Source organism: Trachemys scripta, chromosome 4 (assembly GCF_013100865.1).
Source record: "Trachemys scripta elegans isolate TJP31775 chromosome 4, CAS_Tse_1.0, whole genome shotgun sequence".
NCBI classification, from domain to species: domain Eukaryota; kingdom Metazoa; phylum Chordata; order Testudines; family Emydidae; genus Trachemys; species Trachemys scripta.
The window spans coordinates 65,870,738-65,893,842 of record NC_048301.1 but is presented as its reverse complement, the minus strand read 5'-3'; the positions used below and the strand labels follow the sequence as shown (position 1 = coordinate 65,893,842).

The 23,105-nt window shown below is 40.2% G+C and overlaps 1 protein-coding gene across 1 annotated transcript in view; it reads left to right on the top strand.

Annotated features, from left to right (window-relative positions):
• Positions 1-23,105, top strand: part of PCNX1 (pecanex 1) — a 138,196-nt gene that overhangs the window by 4,746 nt on the left and 110,345 nt on the right. Inside the window, exons 2-6 of the mRNA XM_034767980.1 lie at positions 5,406-5,614; positions 9,087-9,192; positions 14,163-14,208; positions 15,681-15,770; positions 18,684-20,375. Of these exons, the coding sequence (XP_034623871.1) occupies positions 5,406-5,614; positions 9,087-9,192; positions 14,163-14,208; positions 15,681-15,770; positions 18,684-20,375 (2,143 nt within the window). The remainder of the gene's footprint in view (positions 1-5,405; positions 5,615-9,086; positions 9,193-14,162; positions 14,209-15,680; positions 15,771-18,683; positions 20,376-23,105) is intronic.

The following is a 23,105-nucleotide window of genomic DNA, read 5'->3' as shown; positions in this document are numbered from 1 at the left end:
GAAATGCAAGTCAAAAACATGGGCTTAGGCCCAGCTTTTTTTTGTGCTTCAAGTATTATCTATTCTTTAAGCTTTAAATAAAACTGACAACTAGATGCAACATACAAAATGTGGGACCTTGCTTCTTGCAATGAATATTATTGCAGTGTCTTGTTCTACAGGCTTTCTAAAAGTATTGACTCCAATTTGGTCAAACTTTAACTCAAACTGTAGCACTCTGCATATTACTGCAGAGGAAATGTCATAAACTTCCTGTTAAATCTCCTAGGACACCCAAATGTTTCAAAGTCAGAAGTTCTTAAACAAATATTTTTTCAGTTTGGATTGCCTGAAGCCCCAGTATTGGCTGTTCCTAATCAGAGGTAGAAAACTTTATGGAGAAATCTTTAGTTGAGCACCCCGAATTTGCATATTGTGTCTAGCCAGTATTAAAATATAAAACAAATTTTTGCTAATTCGTAAATTTAAAAAGCTCTTCTCCACCTTACATCTAATGAACAAACAGTTCTTGCATTTTGTCTACTTGATCTTTTTGACATATATCCTACCAACAATTAGTCCCTTTAAGAGGCAAGTCACTTTCTAGTACCTGCTTATGATTTTTATCTGTACCACATACTAGAGCTACACAAATATTGTAGAATAAGAGATGTGCAACAAACTCATGAACAGGATTTCTCTGAGGTTTAAAATGAGATATTTATACAAAAGAGGCAGAGTGACAAAAGCTAATAAAACTAATCTAATCTCTCTGAAGTAGCACCTTTTGTTTCAGTCACACAGATGAAAGTGAGGGCTTGTCTACACTGGCAATTTACAGAGCTGCAACTTTCTCACTCAGGGGTGTGAACATCTCCTCTCCCTTCCCCCCCCCCCCCCCCCCCCCGCCGCAAGTTTCAGTGCTAGAGCTGCGCCGCGACCACATAAGGCACGTTAAAGCTCTGCCACAGCAGTGCTTTAGCGTTGCCAGTGTAGACTAGCCCTTAGTTGTGAAGTCACTGTTAGACTTCATCAAAATTTGTTCTCGTTATAGGACCATAATGAATTAAGCCCAACTGGCAGTCTTCTCGGGAAAGGCCCAGGATTATAATTAAATTTTTTACTAAAGTTAATGTTTAAAATAAAATTTACACAAGTTAAGAGGGAAGGTATTGTACATCTGCGGTCAGGCTTGGGTTATGAGGGATTATAAGTATCGGTTACAAGGTTCACGAGATATATACATAGCATATAACCAGCATAGACCCAGATTGGGGTGCGGGAGTTTTTAAAATGTCAATGGATAAGTGAGCTCGGGTACACTACCACTGAAATGTATTTAGAGTCCAAGTCAGTATTGGTGTAGCACATAAGTACATGGGTGGGGTGTGTTCCTTGGTTCATCAGGGAAGGAAGGAAGTGGGTTATTTCCCGGATCGGCGGTCTCAATTACTCGACCTGATACTGACGGTGTCCTGTGATGTGATCTGTGTATATGTCTCTAGACCACCTGATGATGTCAGACACCATGAGCTGGGCATAGCGTTGACCAACTCCGCATGCTCTCAGTACCAGCTCATTGTGGGGGTCCCACGCACCCAGGGCTCCCATAACTAGGGCGTGGATCTGGACCTCGTAGTCCTGGGCTCTCAGGGTGTCGGCCAGCGGGGTGTATTTCAGCACCTTCCGAGCTCGGTCCTTGTGGAAGGCCGGTGACCTGTTTTTGAATGGTACTATGACGTCCACCATGAGGATCTTCTTCTTTTCTGTGTTGGTCATAACGCTATCGGGTTGCATTCAGCTGTCCGTTCCGGGGATAGTACATGTGCTTGTAGGTCAAGATGAAGTTGCAAAATTGTGAGTGTACAGGAAGGCTCATGCAATGCCTGTTTCCATCAAGCATGGCTTTAACCAGTATAAGGCATTTTTATGGGCACTACTGTTCAAACTTTAAGAATTGCTATGCAATGTAATAGTTATGAGATAAAGGTTATCTGTGATGATTGGATTCTATCAGACTGAAATAGACCATCTTAGTTATCACATTTGGTCATGAAACACAAACTTCTTGTCTTCACCTCATTTCAAATCTATAACTTTCTTCATTGGCTAAATGTGTTTAATCCAGTGGTCTCTGTTACTGAGAAACCTTAAGTTAGTTGCCATACAAATGGCCATATGGGGGCAGAAAAATGGCCCATCTAGTTCAGCATCCTGTCTCTGACATTGGCCAGTAGCAGATGCTTCAGAGGGAATGAACAGAACAAGACAATTTCAAGTGATCCATCCTCTGCCATCCAATCCCACCTTCTGGAAGTTTGGAATTTACAAATAGCTGGAGCATGGGGTTGCATCCCTGATCATCGTGGCTAATAGCAAATAGGTACATAAACTGATCTATTTTTTTTTTAACCCAGTTATACTTTTGTCCTTCCCAACATGGCAATGGCAACAAATTTCACAGGCTGACTGTGTTGTGTGGAAAAAAGTACTCCCTTCTTTTTTTTTTTTTTTTAAACTTGCTGCCTATTAATTTCACGGGTGACCCTTAGTTCTTGTTTTATGTGAAGGGATGTGTAATACTTGCTTACTCACTCAATCCACACAATTCATGATTTTGTAGACCTATTGTATTTTCACCCCTCCCCCTATAGTTAGCGCTTTTCTAAGCTGACCAGTCCCAGTCTTTTTAATCTCTCCTAATGATTTTCATTGCCTTTCTGCGCACCTTTTCCAATTCTAGTATATTTTTTTGTGATGGGGCAACCAGAACTGCACCCAGTTTTCAAGGTGTGTGAGTACCATGGATTTTTATAATGGCATTACAATATTTTCTGTCTTATTATCTATCCCTTTCCTAATGGCTGCTAATATGAACCAATAACTTGTCCTCTAATTCAAAGTAGAAAATGAAATGTATTTCCCTATGGATCCTTCTTCTAAGATTTGTTTGGCTGATCTTTACAGGCCTGCTTAACCAGAAGTATATTTAAGTCTGGCACAGGCACAATTATTTTTTTTCCCCCAGGGCTTCAAGAATCTAACTCAAAAGTCAAGTGTATTGGCTTTGCAAATCTATTTTTACAAGTAGTCTTTTTCTAACTGGACAAAAGCACTGAATTCCATGGCATGGGTTAATTGATCAATAGATTATGATAGTGACGTGTTAGTGATTATGATAGTAGCTTCGTTAAAGTAATTTCTGGATAAGTTTATTGAAAACACTTAAATTTTGATGTCTTGGCCTAAAACTAAGTTCTTCCTTTCTCTTGCCTCCACCATCCAAAACAAACAAACAAACAAACAAACAAAAAACCCACCACTTTGGACCTCTACCTAAGCTACTCTGCTTCAGACAAGTTTAAAATATTTTGAGTTAGTGAATCAATTTCATGGTAAAATTTTCTTTTTGACCTGTTTTGTTTGCAAACATTCAAAGCGAGTTTATCAACCACACCTCTACCTCCTGTCTTGCTCTAATTGGGACCTGTTGATGCTTGCAGTTAGTTTATGGTAATTTCCTATATCCAGTCATGCATCATCACTACCAACATGTATGTAAATAGGAAAAGCTTGTATCTGTTCCCTTGACTAATTACTTACTGGTAGGAAGTTCCTAACTCCTCTGCTGATTCCAGCACCTCTTACTGCTGCTGAAGTTCTACTGGGTCTGTTAAAGATTTAAAGAGCTTCAGCAAGAGCAACAAGGCAAGTTAGAAGTAAAAAACTTGGGGGTGGGGAAATACAAGTTGCAGAATAACAAGTAAAAGTAACTCTCCAGAGAGGTGAGGGTTGGAAGTGCTGCAGAAGCTGTGATGTATCTCCACTCCAGAGGTATTCCTCTCCTCTCTCTTGTCTCTTTTGAGCATGCTTTAAAAAGTGGTTATCAGGTTGTGCTAGGACTTCTACCAGCTCTTGTTAGACACTGCCTTGAGAGATGGGGTTAAATCTAGAGGAACACCTTTGCCCCTTCAATTAGAGTCAGAGTTCCCTGAGACCTCCTATTGGTCTTTCAGCAAAACCTGGCAAGATCAGCTCTCATTTTTCATCCTTAAGTTGGAATAAGTTGAAAAAAAGTCAGGCTCTTTTACATATCAAAATAAAGTGTGTGTGTGTGTGTGTGTGTGTGTGTGTGGTGGTGTGAAAAATCCTTTCCAGGTCACCTTTGTTGTGTTTCCACTTCCTTCTGGGCATGTATAGCTGTTTCGGCACAAATGTTCCTTGAACCATGCAGTCTTGCAGGTTAATTTCGGGTGAGGCTTACGTGTTAAGTCTGTATGATATAAACAAACTTTCTGCATAGGCAGGAAAACGTGTTAGGCTGCCATGATACTGGTGTCTAGCATGTGGGAATAGCTGTTCTGTACTGACTTGATTTGTCAACTTATCTAAACACGATCTTTTTCCTCCTCCCTCACCCCACCCCCAAAACTCTTTCTACACTTCACTTGAGGTCACTGCTTTTCATTGATTCTAAAGCAAATTGATCATGAGACCTTGCTGCCCAGTCATCTGGACAGTGGATATGGGAGGAGTGGGCAAACTTTTTGGCCTGAGGGCCACATCGGGGTTCCGAAACTATGGAGGGCCACATAGGGAGGGCTGTGCCTCCCCAAACAGCCTGGCCCCGCCTCCTATCTGCCCCCTCCCACTTCCTGCCCCCCTCAGAATCCCCAACCTATCCAAATCCCCCTGCTCCTAGTCCCCTGACCCCCCCCCATCCCTAATTGCCCCCCTGGGACCCCACTCCCTGTTCCCTGACTGCCCCAACCCCTATTCACACCCCTGCCCCCTGATAGGCCCACCAGGACTCCCGTGCCTATCCAACACCCTCGTTCCTCCCCCCGAACCTCTGTCCCCTGACTCCCCTCTAGGACCTCCTGCCCCTTATCCAACCCTCCCACCCCATTACCATGCTGCTCAGAGCACCAGGGCTGGCAGCCACGCTGCCCGGCCAGAGCCAGCCATGCCGCCGTGCTGCCCAGCAGGAGCTCGCTGCCCAGAGAGCGCTGGCGGCATGGCGAGCTGAGACTGAGGGGGACGGTAGACAGCAGGGGAGGGGCCGGAGCTAGCCTCCCTGGCCGGGAGCTCAAGGGCTGGCCAGGACAGTCCTGCGGGCCAGATGTGGCCGTAGTTTGCCCACCTCTGGGTTATGGAGTCCCCACTCCAGGTCTATTCTTGGCACCCTGTAAATTGATTCCCACCCGAGTCCCCTTTTCAGGTTTGAAAAAACTAGTTGAAACAAGTCTTACATGCTGATATCCTATGTGTGTCTTTTTTATATCAGCTTTGGGGAATGATGAAAGTGTACATGGCACAAATAAAATTCTGTTACTACACTCAAACCATTTTATACATGTTTGGTGATCTAGTCTTTAACATCTCTTGAATCCACTTAATTTTTTTTTTAATTTTCCTTTTGAAAGGCCCTTCCTTCTTCAATGGTGATAGTAGCAGTCTACTGTCCAGTGATAGCAGCTCTCTTCATTGTTCTGAAAATGGTGAACTACCGTTTGCACAGGGCATTGGATGAGGGAGAAATTGTGGAGAGGAATGCCAATGAACATATGGACAGGGGTGCAAAAACTGAACAAGGAAATACTTCAACCAGGAGAACAGACAGCAATGGGCCCAGGTAAGAGAGCTTCATCTGCTTATGTGGTCAGAGTTGTTTCTGCACGCACTACTTACTTATAACAGTAGTCCTCATCAGGCTGATAACTAGTAAATCAAGGTAATGTGAAAAAACTGTGGGGATATTAGCTATATCTGTAACTTTGGATGTTTCAGGGAATCAAATGGCTTTTTAAAGTCAATCAGGAAAAGGGTGACCAGATGTCCCGATTTTATAGGGACAGTCCCGATTTTGGGGTCTTTTTCTTATATAGGATTCTATTATCCCCCCCACCCCGTCCCGATTTTTCACATTTGCTGTCTGGTCACCCTAATCAGGAACAACAGTTGCCTGAAATGTAGCTTATTTCATGGCATTTTGTGAGTTTGAGGGTGGAGTTTAATATGTAACACCATACTTTCCACTTCCCATCTGGAAGATCCACAAGTTCTGTGCCTCTCATATGCATCTGAAGAAGTGGGCTGTAGCCCAAAGAAAGCTTATGCTCTAATAAATTTGTTAGTCTCTAAGGTGCCACAAGCACTCCTGTTCTTTGTGCCTCTCATAGTGGCCCTGTTCCCAACTCCATGCAGGGAAACCTCTTTTTTTGGGGGTGGGGGGAGGGAGAGTATGTTAGGTTTGCTCTTAACTGAAGTTCAAACTCGTGATGGTGGTGCATCTCTTTAGAAATGGCATCACATTGTAGCTTTCTTGCTTAATAATAGTTCCAAAAAGCACCTTCTTTCAAATGTAGGAAATCAGTTAAACACTCAACTCTACCAGTGGATTCTAGATGGCTAAAAGTGTATCTAATCAAATGGGAATTTTGGTTAAGGTTCTGATTCTGCAAGTAGCTTCTAATGATATACTGATAATGATGTAATGGTCAGGTCATGAATGACAATACTTGGTGTATGTCTGTTACAACTTACAAACATTGGCTAGCTAACCTTCACAACCTTCTTTACAGTTGGTAGGTATTATCCCCCTTCTACAGATATTTGGGATGGGCACATGGGGAGGGGATCTACTTGGTCAAGTAGTAAGTGACTTGGCCTAGGCTAAAAATGGAGTCTGCATAAGAGCTGGAATTAAATATCTGGTATTCTTTGATTTAGTATGCCAAACCAGGCCCCTCTACCCATATGCCCTTTGTTTAAAGGGACAAAATACAATCCAAAAACCACTCTTAATACTTCTTCAAAAATTAACATGCTCTGACTTCCTTCTTTCTGAAGTTTGTAGCTGGTTTTTGCAGACTGGCACTGGCCTGCTGCATACTGTTTGCTGAAAGTGAGCATGTAGAAAGAAACCTGTCAATCTGGCCGTTTATTTGCTGACAACAGCAGTTTACATCCTCTTTCCATTCAGAAACTGGAACTTGGAGCAAAAAGGGTTTTAAAATTCTGATTTAACTTCTTTGTGTGTTTGTATCTGTAGCTAATTAACTGCAGGGTCTGTCTTTTATGGGGTGCAGATGAATCGTCAAATCCTTTTCTTGAACACCCCTTGTAAATCTGAAACTTGTTTAAAAAAATTTCTGCCAAAGCACTCTTCAGCACAAATCAGTATGAAACACTTGCTTTTTTGAAAAAGCTTATATTCTTTGGAGATAATTGGTCAAGGAAGTTGCACACATGACATTGTGTAGACTGTAGATAGAGTTACAAAGAGACAGTAAGCAGATGGGTACTAACTAATAACACATTTTGCACCTAGTGTGTTCAGTTTCCAAGTCAGAAGGCCAATTTTTTAAAATGACAGATTGTGAATTCACTTTCATGGACCTAAACTGGTAACTTCCATATCAGAAAATTGCTGACTTCGATAAAATTGTATTTTGGTTTTTCGTTGCAAGTGGCTTTACTGTAATGTTCAGTCAGGCTACTAAGCTTTCAAGATCTTATTTACACTGTATTTATGCTTTAATTCATTGTTACAGTCACTAGCTGAACTCTGTTTCTAGCCAATTTAAATAACATCGTGGTAGTTGGCATTGAAATAACTGCTAATTTTTCCTAACATTTTCAAATTACTAACTCCTATCTCATGACTGTCTCACTCCTTAATCTTGAACTTCTCGTCTCATTGTTACTTGTTGTGGACATAGCTTTTGCATTAAGTTTTCTTCCCCTCTATGTATGATAACTTTGTCTGCTTCTGTGACTCTTGTTCTGAAACTGGCAACTTCTCTCTCACTCAGAATTCACTTGCGGAAGTAAACAGATAAATCAGAAATGGAAAAATTCCAGTGTTTCATAGGGAACAAATGAACATATAATTCACCCAAGATTATAATTGGTTGTAAATTGAAGGTCTGAGTTTTGAGGAGTTGCAAAATCCTTTTTAGATGCCATGATTTGAGTTTTGAAATCCATACTTCTTCCTGTGCCTGCAAAATTAATGTTTATATATTCCTAGCTTCAGTAATGCTTTGTCAGTCTTTTATATTCTGCTAGGAATGACTGCTGTACAACTCTAGGTTTACTTGTATGGGGGAGCCTTAGTGGGGTGAACTATTCCTCATGGTAGCTTTTTTTAGATCATTTAAAAGAAAACTGTGCCAATTTTGCTCAACCCAGCCATCTGAAAATTCACACTGAGAAGTAATGTGCATGCTAATATTTTAAATGCATGCAACATTTCTGAGTGCTACTCAGTGGGGGCAAAATAGGAATATTTTTGCAAGGCATTATTATACTAGCACAGTTGTGGCTGTAAGGTATACTGTAATTAAACTGAAATGCTCATTTTAACTTCATTTATTTTAAAACCATTTAAGGAATATCCACCATTTTAGCTAGTTAGTGAGCCAGAATTCAGTGTTTGCTTTCAATCATTGTTGATGTTAGCAGGAATGCTTCAGCTTAAGGAATAATTAGTTACTTGTTGCTATATACTTTACACTGTTGAGCCATGCCAAAATGGGGTCCCATTTTCAAGTATTTCCTAATTGGTTGGAGATGGAGCATATTTATCCCGTTCATAAACTTTTGTTGCAGAAGGCTCTAGCTTTGAGTCTATGTAGGCTGGCTGAAAATCTGTTAATTTTAGTTTAAACAAAATTCAGTTTATCGTGCTCGAAATCCTCTGGCCCGAATTCTTAGCAGCTGCTGAGTTTTGCCACCTTGGGAGGTAAGGGAAGGCACAGATTCAGGAGGTGGCTGGGGATCATTCTAGTTCCCAGCATAAATTAGAATGTCTTCAGTGACTGCTTTGCATTGTCTACAAGAGCCATTGCACAAGTCCAAAATAGCCAGATTGCTGTGTGACCAAACCCTCCTAGCACAGCATATGGTAAGTGAAGTAGAAAATGTACTTTGGTATCTGTTTGTTCACATACCTTGAAGTTTTTTAAAAAAACCAAACCCAAACAGCCTGTATTAAATCAAGACTTGAAACATTGTGCCTTTTGAATTACTAGCAAATATGAGTAAAGGTAATGGGAATAGTGGTTTTAAAACATTGTATTGTCTTCGTACTTTTTATTTAGTGACCCCGGTGGAGGGATTGAGATGTCTGAGTTCATACGAGAAGCCACTCCCCCAGTTGGCTGCAGTTCACGCAATTCTTATGCTGCTCTAGACCCAAACAACCAGGTAGGAATTAAAGCTAATCCAACTACTGCTATCTAATCATTACTGTAGTCTTTGTTGCTGTTCCCACTAAGCTTGCGGTCCCCTGTTTTTGCATCAAAAGAAAAGCTTAAACAGTCTGCTCTGTCACCCTGTTCTTTTTTAGTTTCTTTATAAAACACTTCTTCAGTGTCCTAGGACCAATAGTTGAAATGTCTTTGCTTTCCTACTACTCTATTAGCTCTACAACTTAATTTCTTTGGGAACTTCTTACCTAGCACTTCCATATTAAATTCACCTTTTTAATTACCCAAATGGCAAATTTCATTTAAGTTGCTAAGAAGATTGAATGGAAGTTTCTTCCTAGGAAGTTTTTTTTTCCATTACTACCTTGTGTGGCTTTTTCTTATTGTGCTAACTGGCTTTTTTGAGAGACATTACTCTTGACATATCAGGGGCAGTAGTCATAAATGTTGGCTAAAGGGAACAGACCAAGATAAGCTGATGGGAATGGAGAGACGCTAAATCTTTCTCATTTCCAGAAGAACTGTGCCAGTGTCCCAGTTACTTTGATCGTCTGATATGTTTTTTGGAGGTTTGAGGGGAAGCAGGGTGGGGAGGGGTCATAATTACAGGCCACTGTAGCCAAAATGGCAAGGTTGTGTGAATTTTTCAGATTTCAGTTTTAATGTAATTGTATTATGTACTACTTGTTTCTATAGCATTACGTGGGTACTCAAAAATGAAGTATGTTCACAGCAAAGAAACATTTCCTTCACTAAACATGTATACTCACTTTTTATAAGGTTGGTCATACTGTCTTGTCCACCTATCTTGCAGAAAGTAGGTGTCATGGCTTTCTGTTTTCCTCTCCCTCCCCATCAGGGCAGGACTGCCCTGCTAGCATTTAATCTTTTCAATAGAACAAGTATTTTGGGGTTGTGGGAGGAATAACGAGAGGGTTCTTAAACCAATGTTGCTAATATATATAGATATCTCTCCCATGGGCGCAGACCAAGTTTGAAGGGAACTCAAACAGTTTGTGGCTTTATAAACACTCCTCTGTGATTTTGATGCACTGGTATGACTGGTAGTCTTTAAAGCACATGGAGAGGGCACAAGCTGCTTTCTGCTGCTTGTAACCCATTTTGTTGTGCTTTAATGCTAACTGCACAGTATTCTTTGGCTCCATGGTGGAGAAGGAGGGTGGATTAAAGCTGCATCTGTGCTTGCAAAATTGGGACCTGCTATTCTCAAATCATGGAAGTTGTAATATTAACTGGGCATAGGGACAGTAAACACCTGAGCCCTGTGTATGGCTTAAATGCGTAGGCGGAATTAACTTTTTCCAATGCTTATGTACCAATTCTGCTTGTTCAGCAAAGCACTTGAAGGCAGCAAGATTTACAGGAGAAAATAGCTGGATTGTGGCAGTATGACCTACATCCTTTCTTCATGAAGATGAAGTAAGGATGGTGCTTTACATAATCCCTTTCTGGTTTCAGCTGCCACTCCTTTTTGCTTTCTGCTTTATATTCTTTCCATCTCTTCTTCCATTTGCAAGTTTGAGCCTGTCAACCTTGATAGTTTCCCTTTCAAACCAGTAAATCATGAGCAGAATAGTGGAAATGCTTATAGCAAGTAAATTCCTGTGGCTTCTCTCTTTTCAATCGAATGTGTTAATGACTATTTTAGCTGCAAGTATACTACTATCACTATGTATTTGACCTCTTTCCTTCTGTAGTGCTCGGTGGAGCTCGACAAAAAAAATTCAGTGGATAGAAAGTTCACAGAAAAATGCGTTTTTTGGGACACTGAAACTATTTGCAGATTTGAGTTGCTGAATTTAATGAACAGTTTCAGCTGAAATTTTTTTTGGAAATCTGTTCCATTTTTACACTTTCAAAGGAACAGTTTTGGAAGTTTGTTTTGAAATGAAATGTTGATTCTAAATAACATCTTGTTTCGTTTGACTTGAACCATCTTTGTTTTGGCTTTTTGTTTTTGTTTAAAAAAAAAAACAACAAAAAAACCCCCAAACCCTAAAAACACTTCCAGTTCAAAATTAACAGAATATTTTTCTGGATTTTTCATGTCAATCACCAAACTGGAAAAAAAAAGTTATTTACTCAGCTCTAGTGTTGAGTGAGGAAGCAGAACTTGTGTGCATGCTTGAATGGCTTTTTAATAGTACTAATGAGTTAAACTTCGACTCCACTGAATTGTTCAGAAAAGTGGATTATATACCCTCCTACAACTTTAATGTAAAGTGACGACATAGTTCATAAAGAGAGCATTCTGAAATAAAATGTTAGTTTTAATGCTTGAAGGTAAAGAAATGTATCAGGCTTTCTTTAGACATTAAGCAAATATTGCTTTTTTAACTGGTAGTTGCAGATGTGATGCAAAGACAAAAATATGTTTTGGTTTTGCGCAGTAAAACTTGTATCTTGAATGTATTTGTTTTCTTAAGTTATGTACTTAATGGGGATAATTTGAAGCAAAATATGTGAAGAAAGCTAAAAATTCTTAACATAATATTAAGAACACAAGCTCTAGCTGTAAAACAGCTACTGCTCTGCAAGGTTTATCAAACTAATTCAAATCTGTTACAGATTTTTCCTAGGGTGAGATGTTTGTCTTTTTCTCCTGTCACCCCTTCGCTGGAAATCAGCTATTTTAACTTTGTTCTTAAATCCTTTTCATAAAGGGAAAGGGCGTAATGTGGGGGGAGTGAGTGGGAGCAACAGCCAAAAGAGAGCCTGCTAATCTGCAGGCTAAGATAACTGCACCTAGTCGGAGCACAGTAGGAGGTATTCATTGCTGCTGGTCTGTTTTTGAAGGACTCTGTGGCAGTGGTGGTTGAGGAGCTGGGCAAGTGGCTTGGGAGTGTAGCAGCAAAACCAACCCAAAGGATCAGCTCTGTGTGTTCAAAGGGTTTCATCACTCTTGCCCTTCATGCATAAAAATTTAATAGTTTATGAATCTGTGTTCTTAATTTTTCCTACAGCTGCATAAACGCATGCTATTGTTGCTGTACTGTCCAGGGCACAAAGCTAGAATTAATGCGTATCCTCCATTATTTTTTTTTAAAATGCTTATATTGTAATCTTTCTAGGTGAGGGGTTCTGTTCTGTTTTGTACAGTGCCTAGCACAATGGGATCCTGGTCCATGATTTGATTTCTTAGGCGCTATAGTAATACTTTTCAGATTTATTATTAATTATATGCTGCAGAAGTAGTTGCCAGGAACAAAGCTGATCAAGTAAATCAGTTGTGTTATGATAGTGGATATGCTTTTGGGATTTCAGTATAATTTATTAAGCTTTCATCTATACAATAAGTTGTAGCCATGCAGCTTGTTGGAGAGATTTATGCTTTAATAGTATAGCATGATCAGCAGTTGTCCAAAGCTGTCTTCTAGAACTCGGACAATATCGACTCCCAGTATTGCATAGCTGAATCCTCATCACCAGTATGTCTCTGCTTATTATTTTAAACAGGTTAAAGGAAGTAGTGACAAATATTTCAATATCCATTTTTTTTCTTGAACCATTATAGGCTTCATCACTATAGGCATCTATAGCTTGTCAGCCTGGCAACAACGTTGTTGTTTTATTTCAATATTGGATAATTTAAAGGGAAGCTGTCAGGTTAAAATCTGCATATTTAAAAGACTGAAGTCTCTACTTCCAATGGGTATAAAGAAAAGAATGCAACTTGGTAATAACTAAGGCCCTACTTGAATTGTGGGATGACTGTCAAGTAATTGTGGCTGAGTTGAAGATGAGAAATGGAAAATCATGGAAAAAATAATAATGGACCTTTATTAATTGCAGTAATTTGAAAAAGCCAGAGAAGACTTAATGTTTAAGAAAAATTTGCTGGAGCAATATAAACACTCAAGTATTAGAGGGGTAGCCGTGTTAGTCTGAATCTGTAAAAAGCAACAGAGTGTCCTGTGGCAAGACTTGCATCTGATGAAGTGGGCATTCACCCACAAAAGCTTATGTTCCAATACTTCTGTTAGTCTTAAAGGTGCCACCGGACACTCTGTTGCTTTTTACTCAAGTATTGTTATGCATATATATATATTTTTTTGATAACCAGACATTTTGCTTCAACTATTTTACTAAAAAAGAACAGGAGTACTTGTGGCACCTTAGAGACTAACAAATTTATTAGAGCATAAGCTTTCGTGGACTACAGCCCACTTCTTCGGATGCATATAGAATGGAACATATATTGAGGAGATATATATACACACATACAGAGAGCATAAACAGGTGGGAGTTGTCTTACCAACTCTGAGAGGCCAATTAATTAATTGGTTGGTAAGACAACTCCCACCTGTTTATGCTCTTTGTATGTGTGTGTATATATCTCCTCAATATATGTTCCATTCTATATGCATCCGAAGAAGTGGGCTGTAGTCCACGAAAGCTTATGCTCTAATAAATTTGTTAGTCTCTAAGGTGCCACAAGTACTCCTGTTCTTCTTTTTGCGGATACAGACTAACACGGCTGCTACTCTGAAACTATTTTACTATCATTAATGCCTGGGGTTTACATCAGGAGCTCCAGCCCCTATCAGCTCATATAAATGGGGTCTACTGTATTAATTGAGAAAAAGTTTGTTGCAAACCTCAAAGTAGATGCAAAATTGTGGACTGTGCAAAGTAAGCTAAAATTGCGATGGAAGCCTAATATTGTGGGATCCATAATATTGCAAATTAGGTAGAGCCTTAGTGTTAACTCTTGAATAATAAATTAGATGGCTTACCATTCACAGACAGTTGTGAAGACACAAAGGACTGTTAGGAGCTCAACTTCTGGCACCTCACTCCCATTTGTGCCTTTGGAAATCTTCCTTACTCGTATAAGTAAATAATGTACATATTGCAGAACTATGAAACAGCAGTTGCCATGTAACTCAGAAAAGGCTTACTCTTTTTTTTTTTTTTCTCCTCCTTTTTTATATGCCCTGTTTCCAGATTGGATCGGGATTATCTCGTCTTGGAACAACAGCAACAATCAAAGGTAAGATTCTGTCTATCTTTGATATTGCCTTGCAGCAGCATTTCAAGTCAGTGTCAATGTGATGTTTCCAAATCCTGTCCACCATCTTTACCTTTCAGCCTGCCATTGTTATAGGAGTGAGTGAGTACACTGCTTGATGACTTGAAAAAATTCTTAATTCTTTGAGCGTTGTGATTACAAATGCAGAGAAACTTTTTAAAACTTCACTGGGAAAGGAAAGCATAGAAATCCATGTCTCACTTCCTGAAAGGTGCTTACTTGACTTTCTCCTCTCCCTCACTCCCTATCCTTTCAAATACTCGTTTATTACTTACCCTGCAGCCATTGGTCCACCTGCTGCAATACTTTAACTTGATATTACTGGATGCTAAGCATCCAACAAATAAGGAGAGAAGTAGTATTGTTCAGAATAGCTATTTTAAAATGCATTTCAGTGGAAAAGATTATTTGTAACAGGCAAAATGGAAGGTGGCCTCCTTAAATGTGCAACTTTTTAATTTAAATAAGGAAATAACTGGTTTTCTTCCCTGCCCTGCTAGTCAATCTATGTACATTTTTATCCTCTTGATGGTTCTGTTCACCCTTCAACAGAGTTTAGCCACTAGTGTGGCTGTATGTGGGCAAAATTCTGATAGAGAAGCTGTGCACTGGTGTAAACTGTGTCTTGTACCAATGCAGCTTAACATGGCTTCAAACTGGGGAAGCTGCAGCAGTGTAATTCACAGTTTATACCAGTGTGTTGTGTCTGTGCTTTATTCCAGTGGCTAAAAACCGTAATGTAAACAAGGCTCAAGGAAAGCCATAGCATTTTGTTTCTGCTAGTCTTCATTAATCAGGATGTTGCTTTCAAAAATAGGCAACAAAACACTTAACTGTTAAAAGCAAATAACTTACTGTCTGCAAAATACAGTCAAGTTAGCATGATTAATGTAGCTTACTGCATTACCTGGCAAACTCCTAATATGCTCAATCTTCTATTAGAGAATTGACATGATTGCTATTCTGTGAATTTGGTTTTCAAGCTTATTTTAAGGGATATTGTAAATTTACAACCCAGTAAATATTTTTTAAAAAGTAGCTTCGGGTACTTCACCTACCTCTGAGCAAAACTAAATTTTCAGCAGGCTTTCATTTTCCTATTTCTCTCTGTAAGAATATCCTTTTCCTTTCCCACTTGCTATATTGAAGACCCCCACAATCAAAAGGAGAACCTGTTTATACACAAAGTAAAACTAACTGATAAAGTAAACACTTTTCTCCAATTCCTTTCTATTACAGTAATCTTATGTTACTTAATTATGGTAGTTAAAACATTTTCAAGCAAAGTGACTAAGCTGAGGTCTTAGTGCAGATTTTGAATCTTGTTATTTTTACCATCTCACTTGTAAGTGAAATATTTTAAAAATATGTGTACCCTCAATAGATTTAAAAGTTAATATTTTGAGCACTAATATGCCTTTTACAATATATAGGAGATACTGACACTGCGAAGACTTCTGATGATATCAGTTTAAGTCTTGGCCGGAGTTGTAGTCTTTGTAAAGAAGGAAGTGAAGAACAAGGTGAGACTTCTGGTTTATTATGCTTTAATCTGGCATTATGGTCAGTGATTGCCATAAAACTTCTATATTGGTATGCACTTCATCGGGGCTATTCAGTCCTCCTAATGTCACTTTAATAAATGTTAGTTTAGAACAACTCAAAACCTCCTAGTTGGTCATACAAAAAAAACCTAACACTTCTGTTAAATGTCAGGGTCTGTTACATGTAGGGTAACCAGATAGCAAGTGTGAAAAATCGGGATGGGGGTGGGGAGTAATAGGCACCTATACAAGACAAAGCCCCAAATATGAGGACTGTCCCTATAAAATCGGGACATCTGGTCACCCTAGTTACATGAAGCTCGTGCTGTGTCACTATTGATACTGCTGGACAGAATGTGGATAACTCATTTATTTTTTAGATGGAAACAAAAAGATGGTGTCTTGGAGTTTCTCCTTTTCTTAATTAATTACAGTAAGCCCTTTGGGTATACAGTGTGCATCCTCTGAAGTTCACCCTTTGGATGTATGCTCAATTTTCTGGCATCGTCCAAAGGATATTGGATGTATGCTGTATGTTCTGCCCCCTTGCCACTGAAAACTCTCTAAAAGGCATGACACTGGTGTAGTTAGGTACAACTTACTAAAGGTTAGTAAGATTTTTTGGAGTGGGTTTTTGTATTTGAGGGCATATTTACAGCAAACTGCTTGCAGGATCAGAAACTGCATGTTGCAGCAGTGTGTGTGAGAACTATTACCGTGATGCCTTGAAATGTGTGATCATGCATCCTTTCATTGCATGTTAACTTACATTCTGTGGTTGTCAGTAGTTTTATTTTTAAACCTGTTTTCATGGGTTTATAACTCCATGAAAAAATCTTGTTAGATGTGAAGCTTAGTATAAACTTGCAGCCTAGAGAATTTGTTCATGGTGACTTCTCTTAGTCATATTTCAGAGGAGTAGCGGACCTAAGTAATGCGTAAGTATAAATTGCACCATCTTACCCAGTAGGCAGAGGTGAAAGTAAACAGGTACGGTCCGGTACAGCGTACTGGCAAGAGCTGGTATGCCGTGCTGGACTGGACTGGCTTCCCTGGCGGGGTTTTAAAGGGCCCGGAACTCCAGCTGCTGCCGGGAGCCCCGGGCCTTTTAAGCGCCGCCGGAGCTCCAGCAGCGGGGCTCAGGCGGCGCTTTAAAGGGCCCGTTCTCCCTGCAGCGGCCGGAACTCCGGGCCCTTTAAATCCCCCCTCCCGCCCCCAGGCCCTGCTGCCACTACCCCAGCAGCGGCAGGGCTCCAGAGCCCTGGGCCCTTTAAATCTCCGCCTAAGCCCGGCTGCCGCAGCCCCAGAGGGGATTTAAAGGGCCCGGGACTCCCCGCAGTGACAGGAGCAACAGGCCTTTTAAATCCCCGCCGGAGCCCTGCCGTCCCAGGGTAGCAGTGGCAGGGCTCCCACGGTGATTTAAAGGGCCTGAAGCTCCGCGGTGGCCTCGGCCCTTTAATTTACTCCTGAGCCCCAGGGCTCCCAGCCGCCTCTGCAGCTGGTAGCTCCAGGGTGATTTAAAGGCCCTGGGGTTCCCTTTAAATAATGAAAGGCCCCACCTCTTCTGGTGGAGACCACGCCCCTGCTCCGGACTCTGGCGTACTGGTAAGTTCTTTAAGTTACTTTCACCCCTGCCAGTAGGTAGGTTCCCCTGTGTATTCAGAATCACGACTGTTTGCCTCACTGACAAGTAAGTTTCAGGCTTTCTACTCCAGCTCTGCAGTGTTAGCTGAGAGTTATCTGGATTCTGCTCCTTCTTGTGCATAGGCAGAGCTACTATGTATTAAGTTCCAAGTATTAAGTGTGTATTTAGTTCCACTTGTATGAACCCACTGTAAACAATGAGGGCTGGTAACTGTGTTGGCCTAATTTGGCCTCCAGGTCTTCTATATTGGTGGTAATGCACAAGAAGGAAAAGAGCTTCACTCTAGATGCTTTCTGCAAGTCAGGCAGAAGGAAAAAATCTTTCTGTAAATGTAATATAAATAATTGTAATTTTAGTGCATGTTATACTACAGTTGTTGAGACACATGACACCTCATGATGCTCTTTGTACAGCACCATTTTCCAGAGTAGAGCTGCAGTTCAATTTTGAATGAGTAGTAGCTACTTATTTACCTAAATCTGGGATTCAGCATTGCAGTTTAGAAGAATTCTAATAACTTCCCCTTCAGGTAGAGTGTGATCAAGCTGTTCACTGCCAGTGCATATAGATTTGTTAATATGAGCATTTTATAGTCTATCGTAGAAAACTAATGCACTCGATGGGTTTTTCTGTATGCCTTTTGGATCTACTTTAGTCACTTCAGTCATGGGTCTTACTGCTCTGATCGCTTCTTTTTTAAATTTCTGTAAGATTGTGAATGTAGTCACATTTACTGTATTTCCTACAAAGGAGCAGATCTGATCCTTTTTTTTTTTTTTTAAAAAGGGACTTAATGCACATACTGTATCAAAGAACATTAAAGTCTGTGACAAAGCTCATTAAAGGAGAGGAATTGCGTTTTTGACCTTCAATAATAAGGTGTGATGGTACATAATGTTTAATAATTTTGTTCTGTCCAAGTATTGAAGATGTATAACTCCTCAATACAAATGATGTACAACTGTGCTCTGTCTTAGTGTTTGGTAATGTAGCCCATGTTTAACTCTCACATGAGTGCTGCAGCGATATTTGTATTTTTGCTGCCATTGTCTACTAACTTACTGCTCAACAGGTCTCCTAGAACCTGAAATGCTGCAGTCTAGCTAACTGGACCTGTAGAACTTATCTATTACTGTCATAGCAAGTAACTAACTTTTCACTGAACTATTTCTTTTGTAACCTAGTAGTAGAAAAGCAAGGTTGTATGTCTTGCTGACTTTAATATTTTCAAATGTACACTTGCACAGATTTGGCAGCTGATCAGAAGATTCTTCATCTGGTCTCCAATGACTCCTTTGTCTCCATCCAGCCTTCGTTATCCTCTGGCCAGGATTTGCCAAGGGACAACAGTGATAAAGTGTGCCTCCCTAACAACCACCACGTGGATCAGTCTCTATCTAGTGCATGTGACACTGAAGTGGCTTCTCTTGTACCTTTGCATTCCCACTCCTATAGAAAAGATCACAGACCACGAGGTGTGCCAAGGACCTCTAGCTCTGCTGTTGCTTTTCCAGATGCTTCTCTAAATGACTTCCCTCTCTATCAACAAAGACGAGGACTAGATCCAGTCAGTGAGTTGGAAGCTTCCAAACCCCATTGTGGATCCAAAGAATCCTTAGCTGAGAACTCTTGTATTTCAGGAGTCTTTCAGTTAGATGACATCCTGAAAAGTAGCAGCCCCCAGCAGCTGGCCAAGAGTGGGAAGAGCAAATCTTTGAAAGCAGAAAAAAGTGTGGACAGTCTGAGAAGCCTGAGTGGTAGGAGTAGTGGTTCAACAGAAAGCTATTGCAGTGGAATTGATCGTGACACTAACAGTACCATCAGTAGTTACAAAAGTGAGCAGACCAGTTCAACTCATGTAGAAAATGTGTTGTCAGAGCATGAGGAGTCTCCTAGAGAAGAGAGAGAGAACAGCAAGAAAAAGGACTGCTGTATTGACTCAGAGGATGACAGTAGCTCTGCTACGGATAAAAGGTCTAGTAGTGAAAGAACTGCTGTAGAAATGAGCACTAATAGTGGTGTTCAAGAAACAAAGGATTCTAACACATCCGATGAGATACACAGTCAAAGGGGTCTTAGTGCCTCTGCTTCAGAAGAAGCCAATAAGAACCCACATGCCAATGAACTGACTATACAAGTAGACAGGCCACCTGGGAAGGCTGCTGAAACAAGAGATGATCAGAGTGAGAAATTGGCTGCCTTAGTTGATTCAAGAACTTGTAAAGAAACAGGTGGTAAACAAAAGGAAGGAGATGTACGACCTAAATCATCTAGCTTAATCCATCGGACAGCCTCTGTTCATAAATCTAGCAGGAGACGGACAGGAAAAAAGCGGGCTAGCAGTTTTGACTCAAGCCGGCATAGGGAATACATTTCCTTTCGAGGCGTGTCTGGAACCAAACCCCAAAGTGCTGTGTTTTGTCATGACGAGGACTCCAGTGATCAGAGTGACTTGAGCAGGACCTCAAGCATGCAGTCAGCCCACCAGTTCAGCAGTGATAGTTCTTCCAGCACCACTTCCCATTCATGCCAGTCTCCTGAGGGCAAGTACAATGCTCTAAAGACCAAATACATTAAAGAAAGAGGAGGCGCAGACTCAAACACCTACAAAGCCCATTTAGGCTCTGAAGGAATTAGCAAAAAACGTTCAACACGTCGAACTTCTAGTACTAACAGTGTGAAGAGTCGTGCCAGAGTATTAAGTCTGGACAGTGGTACTGTAGCCTGTTTAAATAACCCAAATAGCTTAATGGCACCAGGTAACATAAAACAATTAACCACTTCAAAATCAGATTTGGAGGCCAAAGAGGGAGAGGTGCTAGATGAGCTATCTCTATTGGGAAGGGCTTCACATTTAGAGTCAGTCACTCGTTCTAGGAATAGTTTACCAAGCCAGGCTATGTTTCCTGAAAGGGAAGAGCAAGAATCAGCAAGTGGAGGTAAGTAACAAAGCTACCAGAGGTAACATTACCACATGTTGCTAATAAATTTGGTATCCATGATTACTTGCTCTTTGACTTACAACATAAACTATGCTTCAATTCTTCATCCTGTTCTGGTTTTAGTTTTACTAGAGACAAAAGAAAAGCTTCCCCATGGAAGCTCTGTGTTTTAGAGGACACAAAGCTTTTAGGACTGTGTAAGGGCATGTAATGAAACATTATAGAATCCATTGTTGATATTCTTTGTTTTTGTTTTTTTAACCAGAACTGTGTCTTTGGATTACATCATTGTAACTGAGGTTAGACCTGCTTCACTATTGCTCTCAAAACAAATTAAAAGAACCCTACATTAATTTATAAAGCTTTTTTTAAGCCTGTGTGCTACTTGAAATTGTAAGAATAACCCTTCTTCTGTGCCTATTAATTGGAATTGTCTAGTATGGGTTGGCACTACACTTAAGGGCAGATTTTTTTTTTGTCATGTCTTGAATTGCTTTTTCTTATGACAGTTTAGTTACTTCACTAAATCTTTATAGGAATTTGATTTTTTGCATTAACCTTGCCATTGTTACCAAGGTGATAGATCAAAGTCATTTGCGTCAGGATTAGCTTTTTTCTCATTATGAGCCAACCCAATCCTTCCAGTGACAGTGAGGGGAATGTAGCTTCCTGTTGCTGTTTAAAATTGCTTGGATTACTGATGGAACATGAGACGTAAACTTGATTTATTGGTTGCAGGCAAAATGAGCATACGGATGTACTATTCTATTTTTTTCATACTGAGGATTTCATCAGTATCTATCAATCAATCATCTGTTTCAGCTTCTGAGCTTTCATGAGTCATTTTGCCAAACTGGCTATCTTAGACCAGAAGGTTGATACTTGGTTGTGGACATTGAATGAACCAGAAATAAGAATTTTCTGGACCTCTGTATAGTTATTGATTATTTCTGTCTGACTCCTAGTTTCCTTTAAATTTGGATTTCATCGCTGATATATGGATCCTGTTAATGAAAGTCGTCAAAACTATAAAACTTCAAGTGTGTACTTAGATGCAGCCTGTATAAACATTTGTAATTAAGTTGTAAGAAATTGTAATTAAGTTACTTTTATTAGAGCAAGTATTAAGTTTGCTTAAATCAGAAAAGGTAGTGAATATTTTATCTTGTAAGATGAAATTTGTTTAAAGTCCATCTGGAAGACTAAACACAACGTATACTATCCCTTAGTTTAGAAGCGAGCGTTATAACTTAAAGTACATTTAATTTCTGAAAAATTATTGTGAAACTGGCATTAGGGTTCTGTCAGTGATTCTTGATCAAATTTCATTTGGTTTGTAATATATATATGGTCCTCTTTAGTTGCCTTTAGTGTGGAATCTGCAAGTCAAATTGGGTTCTTTCTAGCTTGTCTATCATTAGTAATGCTACAATTTAGTCATGAGTATTTTTATTAAAAGTCATGGACACATCATGGGCAATAAATGAAAATTCACAGCCCCATGACCTGTCCATGACTTGTACTATAAATACCTCTGACTAAATCTTATCTGGAGGGCCCCTAGGGAGGGTCTGCTGCTCTAGAGGGTGCAGGGGCTGCAACACTGGTGGAGGGGGTGCTGAGCAGCAGTTGCTCCGGCTGCCTCTGGGAGTGCTGCTGGGGGCCGCTGAGCTGTGGCTGCTTCCGCTGTCCCCAGGACCACTGCTCAAGTGGTCCCCATGGCTGGCCGGCGCCGGCTGGCCGCTTCAGAAGTCATGGGGGTTACGGAAAGTCACGGAATCCGTGGCTTTCCACAACCTCCACGACAGACACAGAGCCCTAATCATCGGTAATGAGTTCTGGAACTTAACAAATCACTTAATGAAGCAATCTGAGTCAGGAAACAATCCAGCTTGTTCTTTCAGAAATAACTCTTCAAGGTTAACACTGTTAGAACATAGTAAAAACACCTTCAACACCAAAGTGGTAAGCAGTTTTGATTTTAATACCTCCTGGGAACAGATCTGATTAATAAAAGGGGCTATTTCTGACCATAACTGCACTCTTCTTAGTTTAAATTCACTTAGTTTTTTATTACACTAAAGTAGTTTGACTGTAGTAAGTTTTTGTTTGAATGGTTTCTAATGTGCAAACAAGGATGGATACAATAACTATCTCTAGAGATGACTGATCTTAATTTTTGTGTGAACTCTAATCACCTTTAGTTTGTGGAAGAGTTGGTGCATTGATAGTAGAAATATGCTGCCAACTTGCAGGCCCTTTATGAAGACAATGCATACCAAACCAAAAGGGATTGACCCTTGGTACTTACCTGCAGTGAGCTGTACAGTATAAGATTTTGTTTAACAGGGAAAGTCCTTCCATTTGCTGTTCCTTCAAAAATGTCTGTTTTCTGGCATAGATCCCTAATGCTCTGAATAGGCTGCTTGGATGAACAAGAAGAATATTTGGGAGAAAGTGATCAAATTTGTACAGTATTTGCTCTAGTTATGGAGAGCTACCTAGTACACCTGAAGTCAGTTAAGGGCTGGTGGGTTAAGAGGACATCTGGAGAGGAGTGTGAAGGACATATTTCGGTGGGCTAAAACATCCTTGTCTCAAGCTGTTGGAAGGAAATGCTAGCTTCTGTACCTTGCAGTTTGTCTCAGGTTTTTTTCTCCATTGATTTCATAAGATGGGACAAGCTTCATGTCCAGCTGCCTAATAAGCATCTACTGCTTTCTCCGT